Genomic DNA, 22,558 nt, shown 5'->3' with positions numbered 1-22,558 from the left:
TGAACGTTTGGCAGCTGCGTCTCTAACCCTGAACTTGGCAAAGTGCGAGTTTGGGAAGGCTACTGTTACCTATCTCGGCAAAGCGGTCGGCCATGGACAGGTGCACCCTGTTGATGCCAAGGTCTTGGCTATAACTGCATTCCCRGCACCTACCACCAGACGAGAGCTACACTGCTTTTTAGGGATGGTTGGCTACTACCGTAGTTTCTGTAAAAAAAATATGCGGTAGTTGCTCCATTAACCAATTTGCTCAGTCCAGCTAGGGCGTTTGAGTGGTCCCATGATTCAGGTAGCTTTTGAATCTGCTAAAGCACTCTTATGTAATACCCCTGTACTTGCTGCTCCGGATTTTGAGCGACCATTTAAACTGGAGGTAGATGCTAGTGCCAGAGGTGCTGTTCTACTGCAGCAGGACAAGAGTGGAGTGGATCATCCTGTTTGTTATTTTTCTCGTAAGTTTAACCAATGTCAGGCAAACTATGCAACTATTGAACAAGAAGCTCTTGCTTTGTTGTTAGCTCTGCAACACTTTGAAGTTTATATTGGTTCCAGTGCCCTACCAGTGATGGTATATACTGACCATAACCCCCTAGTGWTTCTCCACTGTATGTACAACCAGAACCAGCGCCTTATGCGTTGGGCTCTTATTGTGCAAAATTATAATTTGGAGATCCGCCACAAAAAGGGTTCTGATAARGTAGTAGCAGATGCTTTGTCTCGTGTGTATGTTTCGTTAGGTTAACTTTGTTTGTTGGTCTTGTGGGTATTCATTGTAAATTCTTTGTTCGCAATCCCCCCTAGGGTTGCTCCTTTAAGGGTGGGAGTGTTACGGATACAGGTATCCTGTGTGTGTGTARCCTGTGTTTCTTTTCTCTCCTTCTCCCCTCACAGGTGGCAATCATCATTCCCCAATCAGTCATCAATCAGAAGACACACCTCCTGTTTCCATTACCCAATCACATCCTCTTTCCCTTGGTTTAAAAACCAAGGGAAACCAAGGGAAAACCAACCAACTCTAGTTGTTTTCACTAGAGTTCGATCTCTTTGTGTCTCAATCTCTCGCAATATCTCTCTTTGAGCTCTTGTTTGTTTTTACACCTACAGGTCACTTTGTCCCACCTGTGAGTATTGTTTTGGTTATGGTGTTTGTTTGATTGTGGGTAAAGGGGGTACCAAGACAAGTTGCCCATGGGCATACACTACCCYTAGGTAAACTTTGTCTAAATACACTAGTTAGATGACTTCGGTGACTGGGWCTTTGACAATTTTTTGGGGCCTTCCTCTGACAATGAGCCTGTCCTCCTATAGCTCCTCCCACCAGCCTCCTCTGATGTGCAGGTATTTGTGGAGAAGACTGAGAAGAGCAGGAACTGAGTTTGTTTGATCATAGTTAGTATTAGGGGTCTATATAATATTTGTGCGTTCTCAGTTGATTTTATTTTAACTGTACCAGTAAGTGAATGACTGATTTAAGTGTGGTGGTCATACATTGGATGATTTCTATTTTGAGTAAGCAAATGAAGACTCTTCATTCTCTGCTTCATAATTCTGATTTCTAAGAGGGTCAATGGCATTTACATGGTGTTCAAAAGAGCTTGTAGGCATGATATAAACTCTAATCTAAACTGTCACMTTTCAATCTTCATTCTTTCTGTTAATAAAGATGTGTCAATGGCCATAACAACCTCAATTAATCAAGTGTCTTGGATACCTTGGCAACTAGCTACAATATATTGAGGCAATTTAAAAAAGCGCCTGAGCCCCCCTTCTTTTAGGTCCCCACTTTATTAACCTAACAATGGCCTGTTACCCAGCGACCGTTAAAGCTCCTAGAGAAAAGACAAGGAGGTCACACTGCTGTGGAAGGATTCAGCTCTCCCAAACAAATTGCCTTTGGCATGGTACTGATCAACCGAATATCAACAATTAAAAACTTTGACATGATTAGAAAAGAACGGGATACATGTTGTATAATGGATTTAAAAAAAGGAGAAGTTGTCTAGTTTTTCATGCCTTCATGAAAGGTTGATGKTGAAATGAATGTGTCTTTGACTGGGTTTTGAACACTCAGGATCCTATTCAATCAAACTGGTAAGCGAGTTTAGAGTATGATCATACATAATGTTATTTGWGTGCTTTGAGAAAGCTTGTGTGTTKTGTAATTTGCTTTTTTTATCATCTCACACTGAAAAACATTTTTCTTGAGTGTAAATGGATTTATAAAATGTGTTTTGATTTTCCAGAAACCTAGTTAACTGTTTTGATTGAAATGGTTTCATAATCACTCATACTTTCTCTAGTAAGCAAAAATCTGTGGGCTTGTGTTTGCATTTCAAATCAWATTGTATTTGTCACATGCGCCCCAATACAACAGATGTAGTCTTTATCGTGAAATGCTTACWTACGAGCCCTTTCCCAACAATTGAAAATACTTTTTTTTCTTGCTTAAGCTCTTATGCATTATGCATGACAGCAAGGCAAGCASTGGGAGGGGAGATGAACACAGTCTGAACACAGGAGAGCTGAAAGTACACGTCTTTCCCACCAAGGACCTGGTGGGAAAGGAACTTAAAGAACAGATCCTGAAAGGACTAAAGCTCAGGCTACCACATGAACACAGGTTGGTGAAACAAACATTCCCCAACATTTGGGCTGTATGGAAAGGAGGAAGGGGAAAATACAATAGTTAGTCTGCCCTTATCCGGACCAGAACTGTTCCTCCTACAGCCTTGTTAGTAGGCCTCTACTCAAAATCTGCTTCAACCCAACCATGTGTAGGCTACACTCAGATTGTATGAACAGCTTTGTTTTTACAGTTTATGAAATCCTTTAAAAAAATGGCCTGCACATGCTTTGTTTGAAGTTCAGATGTTATTAAAAACAGACGTTATGACATGTTTGTTGAATCAATGCCCAAATAGCTTTCAGAGGAGGGTTGTTGCATTTTTTAAATGCTGCCGTCATTGTACTATACCTCTTATGTTCACCACGTGTTTGCTGTCGTTGCTAAAAGASCACATGGTGGTAATCACTATTCTTATCTTAAATCATGGCTAATGTTTTGAGCTCGTTCGAAACTATCCTATCAACGGGACCTGAAGAACTGTAATATTCTGTTTCACAGAGTCGTGGCTGAACAAGGACATTGATCATATACATCTCYCTGGGTTTTTCAATGTATTGTCAAGACCGGTCAGCAGCCTTGAGTAAGATGAGGGAGGGGTGTGTCTCTTTGTTAAAGCRGGTTAAGGATTAGCCCCCTTTTTAAATAAAAAAATGTATTGCCTAAAATGACACCCAACTCTAACTGCCTGTAGCAAGGATATGCATATTCTTGGTACAATTTGAAAGCAAACACTGAAGTTTATGGAAATGTGAAAGGAATGTAGTAGAATATAACACAATAGATCTGGTAAAAGATAATACAAAGAAAAAACAAACCATTCTTTTGTATTTTTTTTTGTAGTACCATCTTTGAWATGCAAGAGAAAGGCCATAATGTATTATTCCAGCCCAGGTGCAATTMAGATTTTGGCCACTAGATGGTATCAGTGTATGTGGAAAGTTTTAGACTGATCCAATGAACCATTGRATTTATGTTCTAAATTTAGTATCAGGACTGCCCAAATGTGCCTGATTTTGTTTATTAATAACTTTTCATGTTCAAAATTGTGCACGCTCCTCAAACAATAGCATGGTATTCTTTCACTGTAATAGCTACTGTAAATTGGACAGTGCAGTTAGATTAACAAGAATTTAAGCGTTCTGCCAATATCAGATATGTCTATGTCCTGGGAAGTTTTCTTGTTACTTACAACCTCATGCTAATCGCATTAGCCTACGTTAGKTCAACCGTCCTGTGAAAGGGACACAGATCCCGAAGTTTTTTAACAACAACTGGTGCACGAGAGTTTTTGCTTTCCTGAGTTAGAATACCTCATGATAAGCTGCAGACCATACTATTTACAAAGAGTTTTCATCTATATTTTTCATAGCTGTCTATGCTGGCACTAAGACAGCACTCAATGAGCTGTATAGGGCTAMTAGCAAACAAGAAAATGCACACCCCGAGGCGGCACTTGTTGTGGCCGGTGATTTTAATGCAGGGAAACTGGAATCCATTTTACCAGCATGTCACCTGTGCAACTAAAGGGAACAACATTCTAGATCACCTTTACTCCACACACAGAAATGCATACTCCCTTGCCCTCCCTTTGGCAAATCTGATCATAACTCTATCCTCCTGATTCCTTCTTACAAGCAAAAACTCAAACAGGAAGTACCTGTGACGCACTCAATACGGAAGTGGTCTGATGAAGRGAATGCTGAACTACAGGACTGTTTCACTATCACAGACAGGAATATGTTCTGGGATTCATCAGATAACATTGAGGAGTTTACCACATCAGTCACCAACTACATTAATAAATGCATCGGAGACATTGTCCCTACAGTGACCATGTACATATTCCAACCAGAAGCCATGGATTACAGGCAACATCCTCACTGAGCTAAAGGCTAGAGCTGCCTCTCCGTAGCTGATGTGAGTAAGACCTTTAAACAGGTTAACATGCACAAGAAAGATCCACAGCTGTTGCAACCTCTATTGCACTTCCCTTTCCCACCTGGACAAGAGGAACAGCTATGTGAGAATGCTGTTCATTGACTACAGCTCAGCGTTCAACACCATAGCGCCCTCCAAGCTCATCASTAAGCTCAGGACCCTGGCACTGAACACCTCCCTCTGCAACTGGATCCAGGACTTCCTGACGGGCTGCCCCCTGGTGATGAGGGCAGGGAACAACAAATCCTCCACGCTGACCCTTAACACGGGGGCCCCTCTGTTGTGTGCTTAGTCCCCTCCTGTACTCCCTGTTCACCCATGACTGCTTGGCCACGCATGACTTCAACACAATCATTAAGTTTGCTGACGACACAATGGTGGTAGGCCTGGTCAATGATGACGATGAGACAGCCTATAGGGAGGAGGTCAGTGACCTGGTAGTGTGGTGCCAAGACAACAATCTCTCTCTCAACGTCACCAAGACAAAGGAGCTGATCGTGAACTACAGGAAATGGAGGGCCGAGAACGCCCCCATCCACATCGATGCGGCTGTAGTGGTCGAGAGATTCAAGTTCCTCTGTGTCCATATCACTAAGGAAATAACATGGCCCAAACACACCAACACAGTCGTGAAGAAGGTACGACAATGCCTCTTCCCTCTCAGGAGGCTGACAAGATTTGGCACGGGCCCTTGGATCATCAAAAAGTCTACAGCTGCACCACTGTGAGCAGCTTGACTGGCTGCATTATCGCTTGGTATGACAACTGCTAGGCATCTGACCACAAGGCGCTACAGAGGGTAGTCCATATGGCCCAGTATATCACCGGGGCAGAGCTCCCTGCCATCCAGGACCTCTAAACAAGGCACAGAGGAAGGCTCTAAAAATTGTCAGACTCCAGCCACTSAAGTTATAGACTGTTCTCTCTGCTACCACATGCCAAGCAGTACCGATCCACCCACAGGCTGGAACCAACAGGACCCTGAACGGCGTCTACCCCCAAGCCATAAGACTGGCAATAGTTAACCAAATAGCTACCTGGGCTATTTGCATTGACCCTTTTTGCACTAACTCTTTTGACTCATCACATACGCTGTTTATTATCTATCCTGTTGCCTAGTTACTTTACCCTTACCTATACTGTATGTACAGAGCATTCGGAAAGTATTTTAAGACCCCTTGATTTTTWTTWTTTTWWTTTTTATATTACAGCCTTATTCTAAAATTGATGAGGAAAATGTATKATTTAATCTATCTACATACAATACCCCATAATGACAAAGCGAAAYCAGGTTTTRAGAAATTGRTGCAAAATAAAAAATWAACTAATACCTTATTTACAGAAGTATTCAGACCCTTTGCTATGAGACTCGAGGCACAGATCTGGGGAAGGGTACCAAAACATTTCTGCAGCATTGAAGGTGCCCAAGAACAGTGGCCTCCATCATTCTTAAATGGAAGAAGTTTGGAACCACCAAGACTCTTCCTAGAGCTGGRCAAACTGAGCAATCAGGGAAGAAGGGCCTTGGTCAGGGAGGTGTCCAAGAACCCAATGGTCACTCTGACAGAGTTCCTCTGTGGAGACCATCTCTGTAGCACTCCACCAATCAGGCCTTTATGGTAGAGTGGTCATACGGAAGCCACTCATCAGTAAAAGGCACATGACAGTCCACTTGGCGTTTGCCAAAAGGCACCAAAAGACTCTGACCATGAATAACAAGATTCTCTGGTCTGATGAAACCAAGATCGAACTCTTTGGCCTGAATGCCAAGCGTCACGTCTGGAGGAAACCTGGCACCATCCCTACGGTGAAGCATGGTGGTGGCAGCATCATGCTGTGGGGATGTTTTTCAGCGGCAGGGATTTGGAGACTAGTCAGGATTGAGGGAAAGATGAACGGAGCAAAGTACACAGAGATCCTTGATGAAAACCTGCTCTAGAGCGTTCAGAACCTCCGACTGGGGGTGAAGGTTCTTCCAACAGGACAACGACCCTAAGCACACAGCCAAGACATAGGCMGAGTGGCTTTGGGACAAGTCTTTCAATGTCCTTGAGTGGCCCAGCCAGAGCCCGATCGAACATTGAACCCGATCGAACATCTCTGGAGAGATCTGAAAATAGCTGTGCAGCGACGCTCTCCATCCAACCTGACAGAGCTTSAGAGGATCTGCAGAGAAGAYTGGATAAATTCCTCAAATACAGGGGTGCCAAGCATGTGTCATAACCAAGAAGACTTGAGGCTGTAATCACTGCCAAAGGTGCTTCAACAAATTACTGAGTGAAGGGTCTGAATACTTATGTAAATGTGATGTTTCAGTTTTTTTATTTWTTATTTTTAAAAACCTGTTCTTGCTTTGTAGTTATGGGGTATTTTGTATAGATTGATTAAGGGAAAAAAATAAAAAATCCATGTTGGAATACGGCTGTAACTTCACAAAATTTGAAAAAAAGTCAGTGTCTGAATAGTTTCCGAATGCACTGTATATTTCTACCTCAATTACCTCGTACCCCGCACATCCACCCGGTACTGCCGTGGTAGACTAGCTCAAACTTTGAGTTACATAGGTTTACATTGGATTCAGAGGAACCAGGTTGCTTTCTTACACATACCTATGTTAACATAATTAGCTTCAAAATCAAATACATGTGAATATTATAGGCCTGTGAGACTTAATATTACATTCATAAGGTACGTTTAAGGAAATGGCAACTGACCACAGAATATTTCAAAATGACACAGCATAGACTGATGCCCGTTGTAGTCTTTCGTTGGTATCAGAATGGAACAGCTATAACGGTTTCCTTCCCGCCAAATGTGTCATGCACGTTTGGCACAGATTTGGGCACCAGGCACACAGTACCATTAGTTAGCCCTTTTTGCTCTCCTTCCTTACAGGTCTATTCGTATGGTTTGACTCACTCCTCTCGATCTTATCTTCTATAATAGGCACATTATTTTTTAACTTTTTAATGTGAGATTATGATTGCACTATTTCAATTGTTCCAAATGATTGATTGGGGATTCCAAATAAACAAATATGTGTTAATGAATAGCTCTCCAAAGCCAACTCCCCTGTGTCAAAAAMAGTTGTGTGATTCCACTGACAAACACCGGGTGTAACTGTGAGTCAGTGTGCGCGCACATCTGAACAGCGACGGAAGCGCACGATGTGTCGGAATTTGTAGGAACGAGGAAGACATATAGTCCACCCGAGAAGGAGAAGCCCGCCCTGGATTACAGCTCTTTCATGGAATGTTCACTGAGGAGAACTGTCGTTTTATTTATTTTTTACCATCGGGAGTTTGTTAAGGTGATATGCGCACTGTGGGACCCTGAGGAATAGGCCATCAAAGTGTTCTGCGCGAAATCCAGTGACAGTTTCCAGCTATTCACCATTATTTAAGCGCGCGCTCTAAGCAAAGCGAGAAAGCGATAAGAGGTATAGCGCATCTCTGATTCTACGATATCAGCACATCGTCGCTTTAGCAGCCTATGGACCATGGTATCAAATGAAGAAGCGGTGCAGGCACCMACGCTCGCCAAGCACAGGGACTTATGACATTATTTACGCACACTCAAATATCCGACCCCTGCTCTATGTCATATCTGGCATCGGTGAGGTAAGCAGARCTAATCTATTCTACCTCCTTGAATGCTGCGTATAGCAACTAAGATGCGTGTAACGAGTAGACATGATATAAAATCTAACCTAGGTATCCTAGAAATAGGAGAGGTACTGCGGAAAACCGTCCTCCGACATTATCTACCTCATCAAACGTCAGAGTTTTACAGACGATGTTTAATGTGACCAAATTGGACTCATCTCTTATTTTGAGGATTCTATATTTCTGTTAGCCCATTAGTCAACCCTTTATGGAGTGTGTACGTGTTGTGTTATACTGCAGCACACCTCTATTAAATGATAGTCTAGATACTAGGGAACATTTCTAACAATATATAAAATCATTCATCATCATTGAGAATGACCTGTTCCCTTCTGCTCATCTGAATTTACTCTTCATTTGTCCTGTATTTGTTGACGAAGTATGTGTTGATAGAAACTTGTCCTCTTCTTGGGACAGAGGTGGATTTGGGGTAGTGTGTTTATGCAAATTATACTGTTCTATTATTGTTGACCAAACATCACACAACCCTTTCCTACCCTAGTTGAGCATTCCCAAATGATCCTTAATAGGTAAGGATTTTTGAAAGAATTGTCTGTCTGGTTCTGTTTGTATCATGAGAAAGGAATCTAAAATACCATCCAAAAGACATTCAGCTCAAGATCTACTAATCACTTTCAGGAMTGGCTTGTGAGATGTTTTTTTTCTACCACCTGACTTCTTTCAAGCAGACCATAATTCTCCAGCCCTGTAGCAGTTAAACTCTTTCAAACTCTGAATGACATGATCATCCCTTCAGTCGTTGAGGCATGTTGTCTCTCACTGGCCTCCTGTGACACAGTCATTTGAATGGTGACACTGCGAGCATTGTTCAAAAAAGCACTCGGTTGCAGTCAACAGTATGTTCTGGGTGAACAATGTCCTCCTTAGACCTCTGAGTTCTCTTTGTMAGTTCTGTCAATGGCAGCCTGGGACAAACATGTTGTGACAGTATGTCCCATACAATATCTAACAAATGAACAAGCTTTTCAAGGGCTTCACCAAACATTGTTCTATCTCAGCTGTGGCAGTTAAGAACTGGCTTACAAAYCCTGGTAATTTCATGGATTCAGCTCTCGTCTTGCTTGTTGGAAACGTTGACACACAAGAAGCTGTACATTTTTGGAAAATATAGAAAGGGCATGTCAAAACAGACCCTTCAGAATCCTATGTTTATTTTTCCAGGATATTTTTTTTACCTCCTTGAAATTGCGTTGAAAGTGCTTCAGTGAGGTTCTCAGTTCAATCTTATTCTGCCTGTTTTCCCCACTTTTTGTGAAAACTGGAACTGAATTACGAAAAATAGGAAAATACCATGCATGATAAAATGTCTGGAAACAAAGAGCTATGTGGCGGCTGGTGCGGAGGAGTTATAGGAGGACGCACTCATTGTAATGTCTGGAATGGAAACCACGTGTTTGTCTGCATTATATTTATTCCACTGTGGCTGTGGCTCTTTGCTGTGGCTCCTCTATGGTCAAGCTCTGGTTGCTTTTTGGAGAAAGACTGTCTCCACAACATTGACTCCTTCATCACCTTGGATAATGGGAGCAGTGATGTCACACACAACTCACATGGCCAATGTGTCTGAAGTAARAGCTCAGGTAAGATGTCCCTCAGCTTTGGCTCTTGGCTGGGCTGTGCCAGTGGCTGTATCTGCGGTTGGGGTTTATGTCAACCCTGGTGGTCASCCTGGCCTCCGAGACGGTTGCACTTGAGTAGTCGTCTGTCTTTGTTTCTGAACCGGTGCAAAAAAAAAGCCTATCATGAGACCACGACCAGTCTTTAATCCCACTGGTCTGCCAAGATCTTAGCTGCTTTTTGTTGACAAAGCACTGAAGCACTCTTTCAAATGTGCCTGACAGGCCTTGGAAACTGCTTACTACAGTATGTGCAAGAGAAGCGCTCACTCGGTCAGTGTGCGTTCATACTATGTTTGAGTGAGTAGGCCTATGTGAAAGGGAAAAATAGTTTTGTGTTAAACATACATGATATTTAAACACAGTATGTGTATAAGTCTATTCGAACCCATTGTTACCAGCATTGAATACTATTGACCTTTGATTAGAGTGATTAACTCTGACAAATAAATTTTATGGAGGCAAAGGAATTTCGTTAGTCTGGTCAGCAGATGTATAGCTTTTCCATACGAACAAGACAAGGGATCTGCGACAAGGCTAGAATCTCATTACAATGTTGTTTTTTCCAAACCTTTTCAGTGAATTATCCTACTGCATTATTCAATTCTAATCATCCTGATGCGTCTTCTACCCTGCTCGTGTAACAGTATAACTTTACTCCGTCCCCTCGCCCCGACCCGGGCATGAACCAGGGACCCTCTGCACACAACAACAGTCATCGTTACCCATCGCTCCACAAAAGCCGCGGCTCTTGCAGAGCAAGAGGAACCACTACTTCAAGGTCTCAGAGCAAGTGACGTCACCGATTTAAAGGCTATTAGCGCGCACCACCGCTAACTAGATAGCCATTTCACATCGGTTACACTCGTTTGAATGAAACAGATTGATTGTGTGCTTTAGACKATTGCAAAGTATTCACGTACACAGTCTGGGTCCACAATGGCATGTCTGAGAGAGACTTCTTCACTGTGGCCAAACAGAATGCAGCTAGAGATGAGGCACGTCTCTCTCTCTGTCATTATTTCCACAGACCAGTGATTCAGTTGGCACTGCTACCCTCTGTCTATCGCAAAGTAATAGGCATTTTTAAATGTTATATTATTAGCTACAGTTGAAGTCGGAAGTTTACATACACCTTAGCCAAATACATTTAAACTCAGTTTTTCACAATTCCTGACATTTAATCCTAATAAAAATTCCCTGTCTTAGGTCAGTTAGGATCACTACTTTATTTTAAGAATGTGAAATGTCAGACTAATAGTGGAGAGTGATTTATTTCAGCTTTCATTTATTTCATCACATTCCCAGTGGGTCAGAAGTTTACATACACTCAATTAGTATTTGGTAGCATTGCCTTTAAATTCTTTAACTTGGGTCAAACATTTCAGGTAGCCTTCCACAAGCTTCCCACAATAAGTTGGGTGAATTTTGGCCCATTCTTCCTGGTGTAACTGAGTCAGGTTTGTAGGCCTCCTTGCTCGCACACGCTTTTTCAGTTCTGCCCACATATTTTCTATAGGATTGAGGTCAGGGCTTTGTGATGGCCACTTAAACAGCTGTCTCTTATACACATCTAGATGTGTATAAGAGACAGCTCCAATACCTTGACTTTGTTGTCCTTAAGCCATTTTGCCACAACTTTGGAAGTATGCTTGGGGTCATTGTCCATTTGGAAGACCCATTTGTGACCAAGCTTTAACTTCCTGACTGATGTCTTGAGATGTTGCTTCAATATATCCACATAATTGTCCTTCCTCATGATGCCATCTATTTTGTGACTGTCTCTTATACACATCTAGATGTGTATAAGAGACAGGTTCAGAGGACATTTCTCCAAAAGGTACAATCTTTGACCCCATGTGCAGTTACAAACCGTAGTCTGGCAGTTTTGGAGCAGTGGCTTCTTCCTTGCTGAGCTGCCTTTCAGATTATGTCGATATAGGACTCGTTTTACTGTGGATATAGATACTTTTGTACCTGTTTCCTCCAGCATCTTCARAAGGTCCTTTGCTGTTGTTCTGGGATTGATTTGCACTTTTTGCACCAAAGTACGTTCATATCTCCTTCCTGAGCGGTATGACGGCTGCGTGGTCCCATGGTGTTTATACTTGCGTACTATTGTTTGTACAGATGAACGTGGTACCTTCAGGCATTTGGAAATTGCTCCAAAGGATGAACCAGACTTGTGGAGGTCTATAAAAAAKAAAWRRMYYGMRRTMYYCTGATTTCTTTAGATTGTCCCATGATGTCAAGCAAAGAGGCACTGAGTTTGAAGGTAGGCCTTGAAATACATCCACAGGTACACCTCCAATTGACTCAAATGATGTCAATTACCCTATCAGAAGCTTCTAAAGCCATGACATAATTTTCTGGAATTTTCCAAGCTGTTTAAAGGCACAGTCAACTTAGTGTATGTAAACTTCTGAACCACTGGAATTGTGATACAGTGAAATAATCTGTCTGTAAACAATTGTTGGACAAATTACTTGTCATGCACAAAGTAGATGTCCTAACCGACTTGCCAAAACTATAGTTTGTTAACAAGGAATTTGTGGAGTGGTTGAAAAACMAGTTTTAATGACTCCAACATAAGTGTATGTAAACTTCCAACTTCAACTGTATGTACTGTGTTTTAACAATGTYKAAATAGTTGAAGTACAAAGGGAAAATTAACTCACTCTCTTTCTCTCTGTTAGTTAACAATGTATTTCTGTGCTATCTSTCACCAACCAGAATGCACTCTGTTCTGGTTCAGCAGAGCTTCGATCAAGTTGGTTCGACCAGTTCCTCTCGCTCTACAGCCCTGACATGTGACATATTGTCTCTTCTGGTACCTTTTTGGGGCTTTTATTCAGTAGTACCATTGTTTACTTGACATACACTTTGAGGTCAGGTATTGTGTTTCGTATGCTGGTAGAGGGGAGACGTTGTTTTGTTTTTGTTGCAGAGTGATCTATGTGCACAGTAGCTGACAGCGAACATTAAAGTAAATATTCTGTGAGTGCCTGAGGCTCAAGCTCCTCCTGTGCACTCAGTGGTGCTACTGTAAAGCTGTCCCTATCTCATAGCTGTAACCTAAGAAGCAATAGTTAATGTCAAGTCATGCCCTCTCTCTCATACCCAGGTTTTCCTGCTCTGCTTGACCAAGGCCCTCACTGAGCAGCAYCAGCACTTTAATCTGCCTCCTTCAGAACTACTGTCTGCCAGCCTGACACACACCTGCCTCACTAAAGCTCCCTAAATAGGTTTAAACCAGGCTAACTCTCTCTCGTCCACAAGGCATGCTACTGAAAGTGTCCTCTCTTATTCACACTCACATATCGCCCTATCACTCCTCAGCAGTGCATCCTGATTCATTCATTCTGGCATTCACCATATAAGAAACTTTTCCCATGCTGCATTGCCAACAACAATAGACTGAGTGATTATTTTATGTCCTGTTGATATGATACGATGGAAATATTTATTGAATTACTTTCTTTCAGCTCAACTCTATCAAACTAGACCTAAGGGGTCTCTGTTATGTGTCACMGTTGTTTTTTTTACACTTGAGTGTTTATTTTCCTTACATATTAAGTTTCTGAACATCAGACGTCATGTAATATTGTGAGAGTATTGTTCCTCCATGTTTATATAGCATGCATTTTAGAGCAACMTTTCTATGATAGTTTTATATTCTAATGGCTTTCTTCTGCTTGTTTCCGCAGTGGGAGGTGATTGACACAGTGCGCGGACCTCACTAAAAAACCTCTCCAACAGTCGTCGTGCCTTCCTCACTTCTTACTCACTGTGAAGCGCTGTTACAAGAGAGTGATGTGGACTTTATTTGGGACTATTCATCAGTAAAGCTGGCTGCAGAAGTAGCAGTCCTCCCTGAGCACCAGGCCTGACTGTTAATAGCTCAGCCAGCCAGCCTGGTTCCCTCTCCTCCTTCCTGTGTCTGATTCAGAGAGAAGCTCTGCCCAGCCTCCTCTCCCCCCCACCACCCCTCACGTTGTTGCAGGAGTTGAGTCTCTGCTGCCCAGGGAGGGCTCCAGACATGTCCACCAAGGCGCCCATATACCTGAAGCGGCGGAGCAGGAAGGGTAAGAAAGAAAAGCTGCGGGACATCCTCTCCTCGGACATGATCAGTCCTCCGCTTGGGGACTTCCGCCACACCATCCACATTGGCAGCGGCGGGGGGGAGGACGACCTATTTGGGGACCTGTCCTTCCTGGAGGGGAAGTTCCACCTGCTCCCTGGGCAGCAGGGCGACAGCATATCCCAGCGCTCTTCCATGTACGCAGAGCCCTTCCAGTTCAGCCGTACTGCCAGCATCAGTGGACACACAGCCTCCTCAGAGAGCTCCCCCCTTCTGAAGAACGCCCTCTCTTTGCCCGTCATTGGAGGGTTGCAGGCCATCACCCTGCCCGTCACCTCTGCACCCCCCACTGTCCCCCACCCGCCTCAGAACGCAGCCCCCCCACCCAAACCTCCTCGACTGCACCTGGATGACAAGATCCTGATGTCCCATCACCCAGGCCTGGACTCCCCCTTGGCCCAGACTCCCAGCAGGACTTCCCAGTTCTGCCCACCCTCTCCCAGATTTCCATCAGACGACGATGTGTGTATCCAGGACCCCTATCTGGATGACCGGGTTCAGGAGCGTCCCTACTTGTCCAACGCAGGCTCCCTGCTCTCCCTGCACCTGGACCTGGGCCCCTCCATCCTGGATGACGTGCTGCAGATCATGGACCGCCAGCGCCTCAACGGCCTCAACGGAACCTGTCTGCAGGGAGGACGGCAAGAGCTCTACACCTGACCATGAGAAGTCCTCCCTCGGTCCTCTGTCCATTTACTGTCTTTCGTAGTGTAACACAGGAGGTTCTGACCTCAACCAGGCCTTGCTTGATCACAAGGCTGGGTTTGTACAGTAGTTTGCTCATATTAAGTGCTTTTTTTTCTGGAACTTAACATCAGTTTCTGTTAGTGTTTTAATTGATATTGAATATCTTTCTACACTTTTCCATATTTGAATTACTTAATGTAGGAAGTGTTGTCTAATGAGGTGACATGAGCCAAAAGCTGACTGTTAAATCTCCTCTGCCCTTCCTCCAAAGAGTGCATGAAGAGACTGGGGAAAGAATACACTGCTGGTCAGGAACTGAGGTCAGCATATATATATATATATATATGTTTGGGCTAATATGTCAGTGGGAAGGATATGGTAAAACCTGAATGTCGGTGTTAGATCTTTTATTTTTACTGCACCTGAGCTGTAGACTACTGTACGTACTCCGAAGATCACAGTTTGCTGCGCGTGTCATACAGATTTATCCAGCTTATGAAGCTATTCTATTCAGACTCTACTTGGTTGGGGTTATTGTTCTCAAAGACACACACTTATGGAAAGATGAACTGTACGACAGGYATGATGTCATCTCTGCAAGGACAGAGAGCCAGAGTGGGAGAGGAGGTCACCTCCCTGAGTCTGTCTCAGTTTTCAGCTTTTGTTCATTTTTACTGCAAGATTGTGAAAGTTGTAACTTTGTATCAGGAGAGACACTGAGTGTTGGAGAGTGCAGTTCCATATCTGTCGTCCTTTCAGCAGATCTACAGAGCAAAGCTCTCTGTTTTTACTGGCTCTCAGGCTCTGGTCATTGAGATGTTGGACACGCTTGGAGTACTGTTACGTTTTGATTCACAACCTGAGACTGCTCATAAAGAGATTATCTCACCGCTGTAGCCATCCAAGTCCTTGTGTTGCTCCAACTTTCTCTGTACCAACACAGAAAAGTTCACAATCAGACTATTACCAATGTTATTTGGAATTCTAGTTTCAAGATACTTCAGTGTTTGCAGTACAATACAGCGTAGAGTTGCTGGAACACCAATTGCTGCATGGGGTATATATTTTTCTATTTCAGTATTACATCAATAACAATGTAGCAATCAACTGGATAATGATAACAGGTTAATGATTCTTCACAAACCCAATAAGAAATGCTTTATTATTTGCACCCAGAGGTGCACTGATTCACTTCAACATTGTACAAATTATTTCAAAAGTGAAATGATAATATAATTTAGAACATACGTTGGTTCTTTGATAACGGTGGACAAATGATGTGCAGGTCTACCTTAAGAATGGCAGAAAACGCTGGATACCGTTATAATGTACCCAACAGGGGTTCTATACATTACATGTCCTACTGTAGGCTAACATACACTACATTTATGCATAACGCTAAACAATATCATTATAGTATTATATTTGATTAATCTCATATTAGATCAAATGTTTTGTTACTTTTACACACTTACTAAAGCACTATAAACCTATTGGCATTGTAACTGCATATAACTACATTAATTACAGCTTTTAAACTGCTCTATAATTTCTGTTTACTTTTGGATATCAACTCATCAGATCAAATCTATCAAAATCTAATGTTCTCACTCCATACATATCCACCCTGTCACAGGCAGCCAGTGGCACCTTAATTGAGGAGGATGGGCTCATTTAAAAATAAATAAAAAAAATAAAGTGATTTAACTAGGCAAGTCAGTTAAGCAAAAATTCTTATTTTACAATGACTGCCTACCCCGGCCAAACCCTCCCCTAACCCGGACGACGCTGGGCTAATTGTGCGCTGTCCTATGGGACTCCCGATCACGGCCTGTTGTGATACAGCCCGGGATCAAACCAGGGTCTGTAGTGACGCCTCTAACACTGAGATGCAGTGCCTTAGACTGCTGCYCCACTCAGGAGTAAATCATAGTAATGGCTGGAACGGAATAAATGGAATGATGTCGAACGCATCAAATAAATGGTTTTCACGTGTTTGATACAATTCTATTCACTCCGTTCCAGCCATTATTATGAGCCATCCTCCCCTCAGCAGCCTCCTGTGCACCCTGTGCATGCTCAAGTGATTACTAAATTAGATGGAAAATAACTTGGGCTCCATAGCTGACATGTTGAGAAGAGGACTGTATTAATAGACATATGTTGCAGAGAGAGAGAGGATGTGATTAGATGTGCTGCTGTGCAGTGTTTGGACTCTGAGAGAGAGAGAGAGAGAAAGGTTATGGTAAGATGTGCTGCAGTGCAGTCTGTCCGGACTCAGAGAGAGAGAGAGGATGTGCTGCAGTGCAGTCTGTCTGGAGCCAGAGAGAGAGAGAGAGGATGTGCTGCAGTGCAGTCTGTCTGGAGCCAGAGAGAGAGAGAGGATGTGCTGCAGTGCAGTCTGTCTGGAGCCAGAGCCTGCAGTGCAGTCTGTCCTGCTGACCGTGGCCAGGCCAGAATGGCGTTACGTAAGCCTGTGTCTGTTTACTCTGGAGCTCTGCTGACAGTCAGATCTGCAGCCAGCCACTCCGTGACAGGGGAGCTGTACGGTGCAGTACAGTACGTCAGGCTCTCCTGCAGAGTTTGGGACAGCACCTGTTGACAGACTGACATCAACACTACTAACCTTCACTGGCTCCTCCAACTGCTATAAATCCCGATTTTTACAATCTAGTCAGTCGTATGCTGCACCTAATGACTATGGTAACATACTTTGGTGTTACTTTTTAAGTTGTGATATGCATGGTATGCCTCCCACAACAACTGAACTCAAGTTATTTTGGCATGTTTCCTATTGTATCTAGCTACTAGTCTAGACCTCCAAGTAAGTGTTGGTTGTTTTAGAAAGTGATTGCAGCATACGGAGCCAAAACCCTTCATCACTCCGTTTATCATAGTTGCTATGGCACTGGCTTCTGCTAATACCTGAATCACCAGATATGAGGCTCCACTTCCCTACATATTTATTTGGACAGTGAAGCTAAAATTTTTAATTTGGTTCTATACTCCACCATTTTGGATTTGAGATCAAATGTTTTATGAGGCGATGGAACAAAATGTCACCTTTTTTATTTTAGYGTATTTTTCYTATACATACTGTTTGTTTTACCATTTAGAAATGAAATAACTTTATGTATGTAGTCCCCCCCCATTTTGAAGGTATAAGTATTTGGACAAATTCACTTAGTGTATTAAAGTAGTCAAAAGTACAACTCTACTCTAACTTTCTCACTCATTATTCACGGTTCATTCATGATTTTCCGTAATCATGGTAGCTTCCAAATTAATGTACAAGTGCTCAAACATTCTATATTATTTACAATAAAAMTGACTCCAAAAATACATTTACAATTCATTTCTACACAGCTGTCCGGAACACCTGGTGCTCTCATGCATGATTCAGTGTTGCTTGCCTCAAAGCGCACATAGAAGTAATTTAGCTCGTCTTGTAGGCTCGTGTCACTGGGCAACTAACGGCTGTGCTTCCCTTTGTAGTCCGTAATAGATTGGAACCCCTGCCAAATCCGACGAGCGTCGGAGAAGGTGTAGTGTTTGTATTTATTATGGATCCCCATTAGCTGCTGTCAAAGCAGCAGCTACTCTTCCTGGGGTCCAGCAAAATTAAGGCGGTTTATACAATTTTAAAACATTWCAATACATTCACAGATTTCACAACACACTGTGTGCCCTCAGGCCCCTACTCCACCACTACCACATATCTACAGTACTAAATCCATGTGTATGTATAGTGCATATGTTATCTTGTGTGTGTCTGTGCCAATGTTTGTGTTGCTTCACAGTCCCCGCTGTTCCATAAGGCGTTTTTTAATTTACTGCTTGTCAGTTACTTGATGTGGAATAGAGTTCCATGTAGTCATGCCTCTATGTAGTACTGTGTMCCTCCCATAGTCTGTTCTGGACTTGGGGACTGTGAAGAGACCTCTTGTGGCATGTCTTGTGGGGTATGCATGGGTGTCTGAGCTGTGTGCCAGTAGTTTAGACAGCTCGGTGCATTCAACATGCCAATCCCTCTCATAAATAAAGTAGTGAAGAAGTCAATCGCTCTTCCACTTTCAGCCAGGAGAGATTGACATGCATATTACTAATATTAGCTCTCTGTGTACCGTATTTTTTTTGTGGCACCTGCCCACACGACTGAACAGTAGTCAAGGTGTGACAACTAGGGCCTGTAGGACCTGCTTTGTTGATAGTGTTGTTAAGAAGGCAGAGCATTGCTTTATTATAGACAGACTTCTCCACATCTTATCTACTACTGCATCAATATGTTTTGACCATGACAGTTTACAATCTCATGTTACTACAAGCAATTTAGTCATCTCAACTTGCTCAATTTCCACATTATTTATTACAAGATTTAGTTGAGGTTTAGAGTTTAGTGAGTGTTTTGTTCCAAAAACAATGCTTTAAGTTTTAAGAAATATTTAGGGCTAACTTATTCCTTGCCACCCACTCAAACTAACTGCAGCTCTTTGTTGAGTGTTGCAGTCATTTCAGTCGTTGTAGTAGCTGACGTGTGATAGTGTTGATAGTGTGATAGTGTTGAGTCATCCGCATACATAGAAACGCTTTACTCGAAGTCAGTGGCATGTCGTTAGTAAAAATTGAACAAAGCAAGGGGCCTAAACAGCTACCCTGCGGAATTTCTGATTCTAACTGGATTATATTTGATAGGCTTCCATTAAAGAACACCCTCTGTGTTCTGTTAGACAAGTAACTCTTTATCCACAATATAGCAGGGGGTGTAAAGCCATAACACATATGTTTTTCCAGCAGCATACTATGCTCAATAATGTCAAAAGCTGCACTGAAGTCTAACAAAACAGCCCCCACAATCATTTTATCATCAATTTCTCTCTGCCAATCATCAGTCATTTGTTGTCAGTGCTGTGCTTGTTGAGTGTCCTTCCTTGTCAATTTGTTTACTGTAAAATAGCATTGTATCTGGTCAATCACAATTTTTTCCAGAAGTTTACTAAGGGTTGGTAACTGGCTGATTGGTTTGCTATTTGAACCAGTAAAGGGGGCTTTACTATTCTTGGGTAGCGGAATGACTTTAGCTTCCCTCCAAGCCTGAYGGCACACTCTAGTTGGCTTAAATTAAAGACGTGGCAAATAGGAGTGGCAATATCGTCTGCTATTATCCCACAGTAATTTTCCATCTAGATTGTTAGATCCTAGTGGCTTGTCATTGTTGATAGACAACAATAATTTTTTCACCTCTTCCACACTGACTTTACGGAATTCAAAAGTAAAATTCTTGTCTATCATAATTTGGTCCGATATACTTGGATGTGTAGTGTCAGCGTTTGTTGCTGGAATGTCATCCCTAAATTTGCATATCTTGCCAGTAGGATTCAATCTGTCCTGTATTTACACTTTGCCTGTTTGATGGTTCTTCGGATGGCATAGCGGGATTTCTTATAAGGGTTAGAGTCCCGCTCCTTGAAAGTGGCAGCTCTACCCTTTTAGCTTAGTCCAAATGTTACCTGTAATCCATGGCTTCTGGTTGGGGTATGTATGTACGGTCACTGTGGGGACGACGTCATCAATGTACTTATTGATGAAGCCAGTGACTGATGTACTCCTCAATGCCATCGGAAGAATCCCGGAACATATTTCAGTCTGTGATACAGTAGCAAAACAGTCCTGTAGCTTAGCATCTGCATKATCTGACCACTTCTGTATTGAGCAAGTCATTGGTACTTCCTGCTTTAGTTTTTACTTGTAATTAGGAATCAGGAGGATAGCGTTATGGTCAGATTTGCCAAATGGAGGGCGAGGGAGAGCTTTGTATGTGTCGCTATGTGTGAATTAAAGGTGGTCTAGAGTTTTTTTGTTTTTTTCCTCCCTCTGGTTGCACATGTAACATGCTGGTAGAAATTAGGTAAAACAGATTTAAGTTTCCCTGCATTAAAGTCCCCGGCCAAAAGGAGCGCCGCCTCTGGATGAGCATTTTCTTGTTTGCTTAATGCCTTATACAGCTCGTTGAGTGCGGTCTTAGTGCCAGCATTGGTTTGTGGTGATAAATAGACTGCTACGAAAAATAGAAATGAACTCTCTTTGTAAATAGTGTGGTCTACAGCTTATCATGAGATACTCTACCTCAGGCGAGCAAAACCTCAAGACTTCCTTAATATTAGATTTCATGCACCAGGTGTTATTGACAAATAGACACAGACCGCCGGGGTGGTCTGTGAAAACTTATCTTACAGGAGGAAGCTGTTCTATCTTGTCGATGCACGGAAAACCTAGCCAGCTGTATGTTATCCATGTTGTCGTTCAGCCACGACTCGGTGAAACATAAGATATTAGAGTTTTTAATGTCCCGTTGGTAGGATAGTCTTTATCGTAGCTCATTCAGTTTATTATCCAGTGATTGCATGTTGGCTAATAGGACTGATGGTAGAGGCGTGTTACCCACTCACCGTCGGATTCTCCAGACCTACGACCGCTATATCTCCGTCTCTTCTTCATGCGAATGACAGGAATTTGAGCCTTGTCCGGTGTCTGAAGTAAATCCTTCACGTCCGACTTGTTAAAGAAAAAAYTCTTCATCCAGTACGAGGTGAGTAATCACTGTTCTGATATCAAGATGCTTTTTTTCTGTCGTACTAGACAGTGCCAGAAACAWTATGTACAAAATAAGTTACAAATAATGCAAAAAAACACACAATAGCACAATTGGTTAGGAGCCCATAAAACGGCAGCCATCTCCTCCGGCTCCATTATTATCTTCCCAGCACAAGGTGCACTTGTGTAATGATCATGCTGTTTAATCAGCATCTTGAAATGCCACACCTGTCAGGTGGATGGATTATCTTGGCAAAGGAGAAATGTTCACTAACAGGGATGTAAACAAATTTGTGCACAATCTGAATGAAATAAGCTTTTTGTGCATATGTAACATTTCTGGGATCTTTTATTTCAGCTCATGAAACAGGGGACCAACACTTTACATGTTGCGTTTTAATATTTTTGTTCAGTGTACTTARGACACCTTCAAATGAGGGGACTAGATGCATAAAGTGCTTTCATTTCTAAACGGTAAAACCGATATGTATGAAAATACCTTCAAATAAAAAGGTGCAATTCTGTACTGTCGCCTCATTTGAAACATTTGCTCTCAAATTCAAAATGCTTGAGTATAGAGCCAAATTTAAAGATTTGAGCTTCACAGTCCAAATAAATAGGCAGTTTAATATTTACCAAACTTCAAGGTTTTGTAGATATCTCTATTACATCATAACCTTTGCTGATCTTAATGTATGATAATGACTTATCGTGCTGCTATCAACTGGCATATTTTACAAGTTTGGACAAATTGTTTACTTGCATCACACAATTACAAGCTGTAAATGATTATGAATAAATGCAATGTTATGGATAGAAGAAGAAAAATCCTTGTTTAGTTTTTCCCTCTGTGTGTGCGCGCGCGCGCTCGCGTTCTCTTGTTTGCCATGGTCCCTCCAGTTTTTGAATAGCCCTGGGAATGGCTCCAACTTGCTTTGTTAACACAGGGCCCTCGACACACACAGCCAGTGACCCTGAGAGCAGGGGTGGTCTGGAAACACCACTGAGAGGGGCCCTGCAGGGGGAGGATCTCAGAGGGGAGGTAGACAGGCGGGTGAAAAAGCCGGGCGGATGAGGAGAGGGAGAGACCAAATATATATTTTTTGCCTTTTTTCTCTTAATTGGTGTATCTCTGATCAGAGCAAATAGTTGAAGCAAACAAGTTAAAAACATCACTTTCTGTTTCAACTGTGTTTTCAATTTGATTTTCCGTTTGATATTTTGTTCTGCCTCTTTGAGCTTTAGAGTCTTCAAGGAACTTCAGAGATAAGAA

At 42.4% G+C, this 22,558-nt stretch overlaps 1 protein-coding gene across 2 annotated transcripts; it reads left to right on the top strand.

Annotated features, from left to right (window-relative positions):
• The first annotated feature begins 2,470 nt into the window (after positions 1 to 2,470).
• On the top strand, positions 2,471 to 20,545 carry LOC111964214 (cdc42 effector protein 2-like). Of its 2 annotated transcripts, none has more exons than XM_023988007.2 (2): positions 2,471 to 2,620; positions 13,574 to 20,545. In XM_023988007.2, exon 2 carries the CDS (start codon positions 13,906 to 13,908, stop codon positions 14,665 to 14,667), a length of 762 nt encoding a protein of 253 aa, XP_023843775.1. In that variant the 5' UTR covers positions 2,471 to 2,620; positions 13,574 to 13,905; the 3' UTR covers positions 14,668 to 20,545. The 2 variants fall into 2 exon arrangements, with proteins under 2 accessions (XP_023843775.1, XP_023843774.1); XM_023988006.2 differs by lacking the exon at positions 2,471 to 2,620 and adding an exon at positions 7,716 to 8,184.
• Positions 20,546 to 22,558: the final 2,013 nt, after the last annotated feature.

Source organism: Salvelinus sp. IW2-2015, linkage group LG5 (genome assembly GCF_002910315.2).
Source record: "Salvelinus sp. IW2-2015 linkage group LG5, ASM291031v2, whole genome shotgun sequence".
NCBI classification, from domain to species: domain Eukaryota; kingdom Metazoa; phylum Chordata; class Actinopteri; order Salmoniformes; family Salmonidae; genus Salvelinus; species Salvelinus sp. IW2-2015.
This window is presented reverse-complemented; position numbering and strand designations above follow the sequence as displayed.

What these genes read in the sequence shown, in the direction of transcription:
- LOC111964214 (XM_023988007.2), top strand. Translation starts at nt 13,906, where the DNA reads ATGTCCACCAAGGCGCCCATATACCTGAAGCGGCGGAGCAGGAAGGGT.